At 47.0% G+C, this 13533-nt stretch overlaps 2 protein-coding genes and 1 long non-coding RNA gene across 5 annotated transcripts in view; 2 read left to right on the top strand and 1 right to left on the bottom strand.

Moving 5' to 3' along the window:
• Positions 1-6904, bottom strand: part of LOC141415380 (uncharacterized) — a 34914-nt gene extending 28010 nt beyond the window's left edge. The window contains exon 1 of the long non-coding RNA XR_012440339.1: positions 6771-6904. This is a non-coding gene — a long non-coding RNA (uncharacterized lncRNA). The remainder of the gene's footprint in view (positions 1-6770) is intronic.
• Positions 1-8204, top strand: part of Wdr31 (WD repeat domain 31) — a 41894-nt gene extending 33690 nt beyond the window's left edge. For all 3 annotated transcript variants that reach the window (XM_074051231.1, XM_074051232.1, XM_020160320.2), the window contains 3 exons: positions 2206-2293; positions 5828-6235; positions 6570-8204. The gene's annotated coding sequence lies outside the window, so the exon portion shown is untranslated. The remainder of the gene's footprint in view (positions 1-2205; positions 2294-5827; positions 6236-6569) is intronic.
• A 2212-nt stretch (positions 8205-10416) lies between these two features.
• On the top strand, positions 10417-11504 carry Rnf183 (ring finger protein 183). The gene has a single exon (XM_020160338.2). It carries the CDS (start codon positions 10417-10419, stop codon positions 11002-11004), a length of 588 nt encoding a protein of 195 aa, XP_020015927.1. The 3' UTR covers positions 11005-11504.
• Positions 11505-13533: the final 2029 nt, after the last annotated feature.

Raw genomic sequence — 13533 nt, forward strand, 5'->3', positions numbered from 1 at the left:
CTGTGAAATTCAACCACTCTATCCTCAAACCTAACTTGTTCCCAGAATTCACCCCCAAAGTTTTAACTTGTTCTAGCACCAACTGAAAAGTCCAAACTCTCATCTGTGAACTTAGGAAACCAGAACAAAGTATCTAGGTCCATAGTACAATGGCAGGAAAGGTGTCGGCTAAAATCTCCCATTCCAAAAGACCAGAAGAAAGGAGTGACAGGTCCCAGGTGAGTCTAAAACGTGGAGGGCAGGGTAAGTCTTAAAGCTGAATAATGTTTCTCTCCATGGGCCATCTCCTGGATGTTCTGGGTGGTCCCACACTGGCTCAGTCCCTGCTTCTGCCCTTATGGGTTGGAGGCCCACGTTGGAGGCTGCCTATGGCTCTACTGTTCTGCCTAGTGGATTGCTTCTGCAGTGTCCCCACCCATTTCTGCCTGGTTCCAGGCTGTTCCAGGCATTCCAAGAAACCTAGGTGGAGGAAGCCATGCTCTCACAGCTCTTGGATTCCATCCACCAGAATTCAGACTTAATACCACATGGCCTCTGCCAAGGCCAGGTGTGCCCTCCAGAGCAGTGGCAAGGGTTGCACCTTAAGCCATCATGGGGCTACCCAGCATTCACTTCAGAACTCTTCCAACCTCCCCATCACTCTGTTTCAAAGCCACTTCTGCTTTTTCAAGTATTGCTATAGCAACACTCCACTCCCTGGTACCATTTGTCTGTCTCAGTCCATTTTCTGTTGCTGTAACAGAATACCTGAGAATGGGTAATTTATAATGGAAAGAAACTTATTTATCTCACAGTTCTGGAGGCATGGTGCTGGAATCTACACAGCTTCTGGTGAGGGCTTAGAGCCACCTTGATTCATGGCAGAAAGTGGAAGGGCAAATGGGCACCCATGGGGAAGGCAAGTGAGGGGCCCATGCTGCTTTATAACAGCCCACCCCTGTGACAATGAAGTCACTCCTGTGAGAAAAGCATTAATCCCTCTTAATGACCTAATCACTTCTTTCAAAGGCCCCACCACTTCTCAACACTGTCACGATGACAATCAGATTCCAACATGAGTTTGGGAGGGAACAAACCACACCAGGTGCCTTTGCCAGTGTTGCCATCTGAGCATGACAAGGGCAGAGCTGGGCCCTGGAGAGTTGCCTTCTCTTCTCTCCTGGCATTTGGAAAAGATCCTTGAGAACTTCTTGGAAGCTCCCTGGGTCTTCCTTGTGTAAATGGCTCAAAGGCAACTCTTGGCCAATGTCTTCCTGGTAGGACTCACTAAGAGAAAGGCTTTGAGTAAGCATGAGGACTTGCTTGACTCTGCCTGGGCCAACTCACACCAAGGCCCACGTGAGGGTCAATTACTGCCGCTCTCTTCTGGATGAAAGGCTGAGGGCTAAAAGAGCAAATGCTTCTTTCACAGAGCAGCCAGGGAAGAGCTGTCTGGTTTCAGTCCTGCGTTTCTAAACACGCCGGCCAGCATGTGCAGAAGTATTGTATCCTTCATCCCTCAACCAGAGCCTGTCCTCTGCACACGTGACATGAGGACCAAGAAGGCAGAGGTTGTGCCCAAGAGCTCAGACCCACTGTCCCCAGGGAAGGGAGGGAAGGGACAGCACTGGGCCACACAATAGAGGACAAAACATGATCTTATCTTGTGCTGTTTATTCTTTTTGGTGTCAATATTCATAATAACCAAAGAATACTGTCCCTGATCCCACTGGGGGAATTCTTTAATATATGGCAAATGGACACAACTTCCTAAGGTATAAAAACCTCTGAGGCACATTTAGCTGCCTGAGTTTTGCACAAAGGTGCTGTGTGACTCAGTGCAAATCCTGACCCATTCAGGGCTGGAGGTATGGCTCAAGTGGTATAGCACCTGCCTAGCACGCTTGTGCCCATGGGTTCAAAACCCAGTACCACCAAAAAAAAAAAAAAAAAAGTGAAACCACAGAAAAGCACAAAAGGGGAAATGGTAGGAAAAAAAAAAAAAAAAAAGAACGCAGGGGGTGCCACTCCCAAGTTGGGAGTCCCCAGCCCTTTCCAGGGTGGCAGGTCCTTGGGAGGGCCCTGTGAACTTTGAGTCACGGAGCATAGTTGCGGGTATTTCTCCTAAATCCGTGCTCCTCACACTGTACTGTGTCTCCAATTGCCTGGAAAATACAACACTGTGCTCCGGTAGGTCTGAGATTCTGCATTTCTAACCATCTCCAGGCAACGCCAGTGCTGCTGGGCCATCCTAGCTCCGGACAGCCTCAGGCAAAACTTTGAGTGATGACCACCTCATGGACACCTGCCTCAGGTGAGGTTTATTCTCAGCCTTCATTGCCCGTCCTCCTGCCTGCTTCTGCCTCTTCCTTCCCGGTGTCTCACCCCGCCCCTGCTCCCCATGTTGGACAGGCTCCACCGAGTCCCATGACTTCCCACTCAGCAGTTCCAAGGGACTGCTTAGACGAGGCACTTTTCCAGCTGGCTGGCCTTGCTCCCCAAGTATGAACTAAATTTAGTTTAATTCCCAGATTCCTGAGATCCTTGCCATCTCTCCTGGGTATTTCCCAGAAAATTTTTCGACTGTTTTCAAAGGACTTCCTGGCCCTGATCACCCACAGATATGATGAGGCCTTTACCCACTAGACAATGAGTGACCATTGGACAATTAGTGACCCAGAAAAGGATCATGAGTTATTTACTGCTTGCAGTATTCTTTCTGACCTACCCCATCTACTTCCGCCAAAAGTCCTAGATTGCTTGGTTGCAGAAAACTCAGATTTAACTTATGTGGACTTTCTTACTACACAAGAAATACATATTAATCAAAAAATACAGATAAATAAGAAAATGAAAACTAGAGATAACTATTGTAACATCTTGTCTTGTGGTCTTTCAGTCTTTATTTAATCATAAATTTGCCTTTATAAAATTTGGTTAATATGACATATACCATTTTTAAACTGCTCTCACTCCATTTTTTCAAGTCAACAGAGTTTCTTCTACATCCTTCTAAACGACTGTCTAGCTTTCTACTTAACCGATGGGCTTTGGGTTGTTTCCAATCATTTGTGATTAAAATAAAACTTCAGTGATCATCTTCACTCAATCAAAAGATCCTTTATATACTTCTGGGGAATAGATTATTAAGCCAACGCATATGCACATCCTCATGGTTTGTGCTTGTATTCTCAAACCAGAACCCCTGACTTTCAAACTCTATGGATGGGATACCTTTAAACTAAACTGGTGTCTTGAACCGCTACTAACCTCAGTTAACTATAGGTCATACTGAGCAGCAGGAAATTCTTGAACAGAGGGGATCTTCTTGGCCACCAACAATTATGTTCCTCTGTCACCAGCTCAGAAAGAGCATGACAATTGCTTATAAGTCTTTAGAGATCTAAAATACCCTAGAATCTAAAATTTTACTTCAGCTCTAGGTTAAATTAACATCTGTAATCACTTCTGCGTTTTTCTTCTAATATTTATGTATTTAAGATGGAAGGATTAGATCATTAGAGGATTGGTTAAGTAATTCATAATGCAGATATTCAATGAACTATGATACAACTACTAAAAAGAAACTGAAGAAGCTGGGTGCCAGTGGCTCCAGCTACTATAATCCTAGATACTCAGGAGGCAGAGATCAGGAGGGTTTTAGCTCGAAGCCAGCCCTGGACAAAGCGTTCTAGATACTCTATCTCAAAAAAAAAACATCATAAAAAAGAGCTGGTGGAGCGCCCGCCTAGCAAGCATGATGCCCTGAGTTCAAACCCCAGTGTTGCCAAAAAAAAAAAGAAAGAAAATCAAGCCTTTCACAAGCTGACCCACATGAATCTATTACCTGTCCAAAAATAAAGTTAAATTGAAAAAAAAAATCAAATGGGGGGAACAATCAAATGGGGATTACATCCTCAGTCAGACACATTTACTTACTTGTGTTCATTAAATGTCATTGAAAAGATCAGTAAAGGAAGAGGACCTAAGTACAAAGAGAAGGTTGAGAGGAATACCACTTAAAAAATTTAATTTTTTAAAAATAAAAACCATGTGAGTAGGAACACAATGGGCCACATGAATGTACTTTGGAAGAAGGTAAGGCCATGGGCAGACTGCAGAGTCAGACTGCCAGTCCTGGTTTTTTCTTCCTGTTTTGTCTAGGCAGGCGCTTTACCACTTGAACACCATCCCCAACCCTTTTTGGGATGGGGTGTTGCTCTATGCCCAGGTCAGCTCAGACCTCCATCCTCCTATTTATGCTTCTTGAGTAGCTGGGATGACAGGTGTGTGCTGCGGCACCTAGCTTTTTATTGGTTGATGTTTTGTTTGGTTTGGTTTTTGGGAACACTGGGGTTTGAACTCAGGATGTCATACTTGCTAGGCAGGCCCTCTACCACTTGAGCCACTCCTTCAGACTGCTTTGAGATGGGACCTCACTAACTTTTTTGCCAGGGCTGGCTTGGAAACACCATCCTCTAGATCTCTGCCTCCCAAGTAGCTGGGATTACAGGAGTCAACCATTGTGCCTGGCTTTTTTTTTTTTTTAATTTTGTTTTTTGAAATAAAGTCTCACTAGTCACCCCAGACTGGCCTCAACTTACAGTCCTCCTGACTCAGCCTCCTAGCTGCTAGGATAACAGGTGTGCACCACCACACCTAACTTTAGTCCCCACTCTTTATATTGCTTTACAGAGACTGGTGGAGTGGCTCAGGTGTTAGAGCGCCTGCCTAGCAAGTATGAGGCCCTGAGTTCAAACCCCAGTAATGCCAAAAAAAAAAAAAAAGTATACACATTGTTTTACATGTGTGTGTATAGACCTGTGCAGTAGACTCTTGGTATCACCAGGTCTGTGCTTCCAAGGATCCCACTGTTAAGGAGGAACCTCGAGTCCTGAGGAAGCAGGGAGCTCAGTGCTGTACTCAGATGAATTCATTTTTCCCATAAGGCCACCCAACTTCCACTCAAGACTTGTGCCCTTTAACAGATCTAAAAACTTCACTTTACCACTTAAATTAAGCACAGCCACTTTTACCTTTTAGTAAAATGCTTTTGGGCACCATTTTCTTTTGGGGAGGTATTTTTCACAAAATTAAGCAGAGAAACACTCAGCAGGTCATACAATGATTTAAACACAACTGAAGCTCACACAGCTGCAGAATGTGTGCACGGGAATTTAAAATTTTTGTGTTTAAGTTTCTTTTAATTAAAAAAATTACTATTTTTTGGCTGTGCTTGGTCAAACTCGTGAGTGCTAAATTCATGAATAAGGGGGCTTACTGTACATACTCCATTTGCATTTCTTCTTCCGGTTACTTGCTTGACCATGTTATAATAATAACAGTTGACATGTACTGTGTGCTTCTGTGGGCTAGTCACTGTGTGTTATTTTATTTAATCTGCAGATTGAGAAGGTTTTTTTTTTTGTGACACTGGGGTTTGAACTCAGGGCCTCACACCTGCTTGGCAGGTGCTCTACCACTTGAGCCACTCTGCCAGCCCTGTTTTGTGATGGGCTTTTTCAAGATAGGGTCTCAAGAACTATTTGCCTGGGCTGCCTTCAAACCATGATCCTCCTGATCTCTGCCTCCTGAGTAGCTAGAATTACAGGTGTGAACCACGGGTGCCTAATGAGGAAGTAGATTCTTATCCCCATTTTCAGGTGGAGAAACTGAGGCTTGGAGAAGTGAACTAATTTGCCTGTCTCGTTGCTGGATTCTCAGCATGTCTAGAAGTCTGGCTTGCTGGAGAGGCTGGGCTGTTCCTGCTTATGCTTACTGGACTGTGGTCTGACTACCTTTCTGCTGATTATTTGTATTTTGCAAGAGCTCTGTGTTTTCATTGCAGAGGTGCAGAGCAGGGAAGCGTCTGTGGCTTCAGGAGTACCCTGCCTTCCCTTCAAAGTCAGGCTGTGTGTGAGGCCTTGCTGGACCTGGTCACCCATAAATGAGTGCAGTCAAGACATAGCAGGAGCCCAGCCTTGCCCAGAAATGAGGCCTTCAAGGGTAGTCAGAGTGTGACTCACACAGGGAAGAGACACAAAAAATTCTGCAGTCCAAAGTCATCATTGGGAAGAGGGCAACCTGCCAGAGAACAAACGGAAGCCTGGAGACTTATGCAAACGACGACGCCCACTTCCTGGGAGACCCATGCAAATGAGGCCCACCCCTGGTGGCCTGGAGGCAGTACAGAAGTCAGCACCCTGCACCAGCCAGAGGGCCGCACTTGGAGGAGGAGGAAGCTCTGAGGAAACAGGTAAGGAGTGAGAGAGGGTCATGGAGGTATGGGCACGGAGGGGAGTCAGGCTCCTCGGTCACCTTTGAAGCTCAGCCAATCTTTAGCTTTGAAGCCCTGGGCAAATTACTTCACTCCCTGAGCCTTGGCTTCCCCATCTGTCAAATGGATGTAAAACAATTTTGCTAACTATGGACTGCGTTCCTCACAGCAACCCTGTAAGGTGAGAGGGGTCATCAGCCTCTTTCACAGAGGACCAGGAAGTTCACAGAAGTCAAGCCATTTGCTCAGATCAGCAGGAAAGGCTCTTTCAAAGCTTACATGCCTTTTACTCCCCATTCTGTCTCCTTCACAGGGTGGTTGTAGAGAATCAAGTGGCCTTGTGCAAGTGGAAACAAATTGTAAAGGGCGATTATCCTGTGGAGCTGTGTTGCCATGTATAGATCCCTTTGAAAACTGTCAAGTGCCATCATTGTGCCAGTTCTCCATCTCTGTCATCTTGCCTTGAACACACTAGGATTATGCTACACACAGTTACTATTTGGTGATGACTTACCTTAGACCAAGGTGAAATCCCTGGAGTGGGATTTAGTTCTTGCCACCGCTGAGCTGTCCTGGGGGGTGAGATGGGCAGTGTCTTCTGGAGAGACAGGACTCTGACCAGCTGGACCTGGAACACAATGGTGCCTGCTGATAAGGATCCAGGCAACGGTCACCATGCCTCTTCCTAAATAGCCTTTTACAGCTCTTGCCACAGAACTTCAGAGGATGTAGAGATGATTTGGGATGAAATAGTAAGACAGGCTTACTGGAGTAAAGTTAGAATTTTCATGTAAGAGAAGTAAAACCAAAACCAAATGCAAACCTACAGCCTTGCTCTCAGTGATAACCACTGTTGACATTTGCTTGTTTATCTTTCCTGACTTTTTTCCCACTGAGCACATACTTTTGAAAATAGGATTTATGTTATGATGTGGTTTATTACTAGCTTTTGTCACTTCATGACATTGTATCGTAGATATATTTCTTTTAGGACTTCATTCTTGCTAGGCAGGCACTCTACCTCTTGAACCACTCTGCCAGCCCCCATTAGCATTTTATTGCATTAATTTTAAAGGCTGCAGAATGTCTTTCTCTCTCAAGTCCATTTTCAGTAATAACATCAGCCACCCCCTAGATAGAGCCCAGGGCTTTGCCCTCTTTCGCTGAGCTCTCTCTAAAAGCTTCACTATGTTGAGCCTTTTTTTTCACAAAGGGAATCTGCAGCACAGGGAAGTTAAGCAATTCACCCAGAATCAGTCCTAATAACCAGTGGTTCCGGGGTCATGAGCCTCAACAACTTGGTTGAGGATCTCTAGGCTGGGCTCAAGAAGTCCACTGCTTCTTGGGAAGTGGTTTTGATTCAATCTCCAAAGAAATCTTTTATCCCACCTACTTTATCTTTTCCACCCTAGCTGGATCTGCATCATCCATCACCATCACACTCCTGGACCACACTGTTATAACTGGTCTTTAGTTTCCACCAGAGCCTTCCCTCTCTGTACCTAGAATGGCTTTTAAAAGTGGAAATAGGAACCAGGCATGGTGGCATATACTAGTGAGATGCTATACAAACACACAAAAAACCCAAACAAGCAAAAATGGAAATAGGCCCAGGGATCTGGTCTCACACACCACCTGCCCTCCTCCCTAGTAAAATCCATTCCTGAGCTTACTGGTGTTGCCTTCTACCCCTCTGGTCATCTTGAGCATTTGCCCACCCCAGCCTCTGGGTCTCCCTGGCCTCTTTTGCTTTCTCAAACTGATGGGACTTTTCACCTCTGGGCTTTGGCATGTTCTGTTCCCTGAGCCTGGCATGCTTTTCACCACTCTGCATGGCTGGATTCTTTTCACCCTTGTTTCACCTTTTACATCACCTTTGGAGGAAACTTCCAACCCAAGCCCATTTTCTTTTTTGTCCTTTTTATCAGTCATTAAAATTATGACCTTCTTTATTGCCTGTTTGTCTCACTAGCCTCTAAAATGTCACGAGGCCAAAGATGATGTTGATTTTATTCACCTTTCTCTATGTAAGCCTGCTGCAGCACCTGGCATGTGGTGAGCACTCAGTAATTGTTCAACCGGACGAATGGGCCCCTAAGTCAGGCGCTGCTGGTATGGAGCCTGGGTTAGCTATTGCTTTCCTAGCTTTAGTTTGGACTGTGGCGTCTCCCCCTGCACATTTTCATTTCATTCTTCCCTGTTTGGAGCAGTAACAGAGGTCTAGAAGAAAACAGGAAGCTGGGTGTGGTAGTGCGTGTCTGTAATCCCAGCACTTGGAGGCAGAGGCAGGAGGATCCTGCGTTCCAGGCCAACCTGGGCTACATAGTGAGATGCTGTCTCGAAAAACAAAACAAAAACAAGAACAGTGCCTGGGTTCCTACCACAAGACAAATCTCCTGATACAAATGGACACTTCCTCTGTAGCCACTCTCACTCATCCAGCAGGTAGACTAATGGGTATCACCATGTTCTGCCTTTATGACAGCAGCACGTGGTAGACGGGGATCCAAACAATGGGCCCCAGTGTCACCATAGCTGGGTGACTTTGGGTGACTCACTGATCTCCATCTGCAAAGTGAACGAATGAAGAAGCAGCTTTTAAACTCCCCCCCACCCCCAGCAGCTCATCTCTTCAAATAATTTAAATGACCAGTATGAGAAACAGATAAAAGGCAGTTGTTTCTAGCAAACAGAGAAACAGGGCAGGAATGCTAGTCCCTCCCACCTGTTCCCTTTAAGTCCCTAAGGCTGGCAGGGTGGCCAGCTTTGGGACCGTCAAGATCTCAGTCGCTGGCCATCTGTGTTCTGAGAACAGAGCAGAAGGCAGCAAGGTTTGCCCACTCTGGTTGCAGCTACATCGGTGCATTAAAAGATCAGAAAGGAAAGGGACCCTGCTGAATCAGAGCTTTTAGGCTGTGAAGTAGGTGAATTTCAGAGCATAGAAGTGTAGGGTAGGCAGCCCGTTTATAGTAGGAGGAGGTTCTAGCCATTTTAGAAGAGAAATAAAGGCCCAGGAGAGAGGAAGCCCAGAAGATTCATGTACCTGTTCACAATCTAGAAAGAGGAAATTGCTACCCCTACCTTCCCTGGCCAGGGACTTCAGGTCTGGAAAGAACCGCCCACAGGCTTGCTGATACCAGGCTTCTAAGTTTGATTGGCTGCATGCTCTGGGTGTGTTTTGGGGAAACCCAGGTCCCTCACCTCTAAGCCCACACCCAGGCAGCTCCCTGAACTTGGCTTTAGGCAGGTGCGCTCTAGAGGCAGCAACCCAGGCCATCTGGCAGCTCCAGGTGCTGCCAGTGCTGCCATGGAGATGGTTCTGGGGCTGGTGGTGAGAAGGCAGCTTCCCAAAGCTTTGCGGATTCAGGAGAGGGAGACCACAGCCTCCAGCTCTTCAGAGTAGTCTGTGTGTCCCCTACAGGCCACAGAAGCCCAGGTGGGTGTCCTGAAGTTTTGTTGGACAAAGCCACAGAGCGGGGAGGAGGAGCCAGGGGAAGCTGAGGACTGGGAGAAGGGCAAAGGGTTGACCTGGGAGCTTGGACAGGGGAGGGGAGCTAAGAGGAGCCTCCTCCTGCCTTCCTGGTCAAGGAAAAAAAGCCTTACCAGGGGTCCCCTCACCAGACCAAGGACTGGACCAGTTGACTCCCCAGCTCAAGGGGAAGAAGGCAAGAGTGCCTGGTATTTGTCTCCAGAGGAGGGACAGATAAGGGAAATCACAAAGCCCATTTCTGCCCTGGTCAGGATTTGAGGTTGCAGGGAAGGAAATATCTGTCCTTTAGTAAAAACCACCTTGTGGTTTGCTCTCTGTCCTCCCTGGAGTCAGGGCAGCCCAGAGCAAACACACCGAGCACAAGGGAGCATTTTTATCCAGCTCCAGAGCCTGGGTATGGCCCCTTCCAATGCCAGCTCATTGAGGTACTGCTGGTGGAACGACTCAGGCTTTTACTGAGAGAGGGCTGCTGTACCAGTTGATGGCTCAGGAACTGGGTGATCTGGAACAAAATGCTTTTGGACCTATGTTTCTTCATGTGTAAAATGTGGGTGGCATCTTTTAACCCCACAGAACTGTGAGCCCCAGACCCAGCTCAGGGACAGCTCTTCATGTCCTTTTCCCTCTACCAGAACATCGCCTATGAGGCCACCTGGCATGTGGTCTGAGGATGGCTGAGCCACAGGGACGGGAGCTGGCAGCTGAGTGTCCTGTCTGCTGGAACCCCTTCAACAACACATTCCACACCCCCAAACTGCTGGACTGTTGCCACTCCTTCTGTGTGGAATGCCTGGCCCACCTCAGCCTTGTGACTCCAGCCCGGCGTCGCTTGCTATGTCCACTCTGTCGCCAGCCTACCGTGCTGGCCTCGGGGCAGCCTGTTACTGACTTGCCCACCAACACTGCTATGCTGACCCTGCTCTGCCTGGAGCCACACCACATCCTGGAAGGCCGTCAGCTGTGTCTCAAGGACCAGCCCAAGAGCCGTTACTTCCTGCACCAGCCTCGGGTCTACATGCTGGACCTAGGCCCGGGGCCTGGGAGCCAGACTGGGCCCCTCCAGAACATGGCCCCTGCCACCAGGCCTCTGCCCACCCCCACCCCCACCCCCACTCCCAGCCACTACTCTCTGAGGGAGTGTTTCCGAAACCCTCAGTTCCGGATCTTTGCCTACCTAATGGCTGTCATCCTTAGTGTCACTCTGTTGCTCATCTTCTCCATCTTTTGGACCAAACAGTTCCTGTGGGGTGTGGGGTGAGTGCTCTCCCTGGACAAGGAGCCAAGTCTTTCCCAGTTGCTGCTGGGGATGGGGACTGCAGAGCCTCACTTGGTGATGTCTTCCTTGTAGTACTGCTCATACAAGCCAGGGATCAGGCTGTGTGTTTGATTCTTTCCAGGAACAGAGAGGGCCCTGCTATAATGACAGGGAAAGAAAACAGAAGGGCTGGGAGACCTCCAAGTGTGAACCACAGAATCGCAGAGGGCAGAGAAGGGGTTCTACGGCTGCAGAGTCACACAGCAAGTTGTGCCAAAGGGCAGGATGGTGGTGTCCAGGAACCTGACTAGTTCAAATAGCAAGTTCATTTCTCATCGGCTGCTTCAGACTCAGTTCACATTTTGTTGAATTGCTCTTTTCATCATGTGTTGCTTAAAAATTTTGAAAAGTGAGTTTCAATTCTGTGAGCAAATATGCCTGTTTTGCCTATTCAGTTTGCTCTTGGATGTTTGGCCACCAGCCCCAGTAAAAATGGCCTTTAATTCGCTCTCCTACCATTTATTGGGCAGGTGCAGAAGGGATAAGAAGGAAAGATGATCCAGGGGTGGCAAATGGCCCTCACCGGCAGGGAAGGTACGCGCTTCTTCCACAAGACCTCTGCCAGAATGCAGCTTGTGAAGTGTCTAGAGGTGAAGGAAACCAGGATTAATGGATTAAGGATCTGGGATTTGAGGAACAGGTCATTATTACTGGTAAATGCAGAGGTCTTGATTAGGCCAGGCATAGGGTAGATAGAGCTGACTCCCTTTACAAGTCCTATAACTCTGGCTTTAAGAGGTAAAACAGAAGCACTGACAGAGGTAAGGCCTTGGCTTCCAGCCCAGTCAGTTTGTGGGGAGACCCTTGTTTTCACTTCACAGACAGAATCCAGGAACTGACCACATAGGATCTGCATGTTCTGGCTGCTGCTGGTACCAGGGTGCCACTTTAGTGTCAAAAACCCAGATTTCTGCTTCTAGTTTAAACCTTGCCATGTCACCTCTGAAACGATCCCAAAGTGGTTAAAGTAAAGAACCATCACAATTATGAAGTGATGACATTTAAAAATGTTTGTAAAATAAGCTGCTAGGAGCCAGAACTGCTGAGTTTAAAGTTAGGAAGTAAATTTCTTTCCTAAGAAATATTCCAGAATAGCCAAGACATATTCTTTGCACTTAGCAAAACCAATTTTTAGCTCTACTGTGAGGATGCATTCCGCAAATTGGAAAGCTGAAGAGAGGGACCAGCACCTTTCTCTCTACTGGCGTCATCAAAATAACTGCACCAACACTGGAACTTTTCTCTCCACACTGGCTTCCTGTCTCTGTTCCTTAACTTTGAAGCGGGTAACGATCTCACCATGTTCTCTGTGCCAAGAGGAACAGACTAAAGCTGCTCAGGGTAGGGGGCAGAGGGAGGAGCTGGGACAAACCCAGGAAGAGGCATTTGCCTCTGCCCTAGGGTCTCCTGGTCAGGGTAAGCCTTACCCTGTATTGATGAAACCCAGACTCTGCCAAGTTCAGCTACCTTGCCCAAGGTCACCCAGCCAGTAAGTGGTAGAGTCCTTGCAGTTAGAATAGAATTTATATTCTTGAAGTGGTTGATAAACCACCCAAATAGGAAGACATAGGCTTGAGTCATTTTGGATGGGGAAGGATACACTTCACATTAGAGCGTCTTGTTTTCATATCCAGTGGTCCTAACCTTGGGGCAGTGTGATCCTACATGAGGCAAAGGTGTGCAGAGGCCAGGGCCACTGAGACCTGCTGTAATGGTGTAGGTTCACACTACAAAGCATCATTTTATCCCAAAATGCAGATAGTTACCGTGTTGAGTAACACAATGGTCCCTCCTAAATTCATGAGGTCGAAGTGGGGAAATGAACTCATTTGACATGAAATCACAGATAAAGTGACTTCACAGGACAATATATAAAGTGGAGCAGTTATAAAGCTTTGTACAGCCAGGCACCAGTGACTTACAGCTGTAAATCTTAACTACTCATGAGGCAGAGATCAGGAGGATCAGTTTGAAGCTAGCCTGGGAAATAGTTCGAGGGACCTTATCTCGAAAATAATCAACATGAAAAAGGGCTGGTGGAGTGGTTCAAGGAGTAAGAGCACCTGCCTAGCAAGCATGAGGCCCTGAGTTCAAACTCCAGTACCACAAAAAAAAAAAAAAAAAAAATTACAGGAATCAGGACATGCTATTGCCAGTATGGCCAAACTCTTTCATAAAGCTCTGTGATATCTCTTCATAAATGGTCTGACAGTCTAGTGTTCAAATTCAGATCCATCACTTACTAGCTGGGTAACTGAGTCTCAGTTTGGCCTATAAAAAGGAAGTAACAAACTTATGCAATTATGAGGATGAGACATGCCAGTGTGCCTGCTATACTGTCTAGGCAGAGCATGTTCTGTTGTGCAGTGGCTGACGTTCTTCTTGCCACGTCTGGCTTTGTGCTTCTCAGTTCCACCAGTTCTGCTAAGGGTGTCCATGAGACATTTTCAACCCCACTGCATCTAGAAACCA

This window comes from Castor canadensis, chromosome 13, assembly GCF_047511655.1.
Source record: "Castor canadensis chromosome 13, mCasCan1.hap1v2, whole genome shotgun sequence".
In the NCBI taxonomy this organism is placed as follows: domain Eukaryota; kingdom Metazoa; phylum Chordata; class Mammalia; order Rodentia; family Castoridae; genus Castor; species Castor canadensis.

Coding starts and splice junctions, on each gene's coding strand:
- Rnf183 (XM_020160338.2), top strand. CDS start 10,417: ATGGCTGAGCCACAGGGACGGGAGCTGGCAGCTGAGTGTCCTGTCTGC.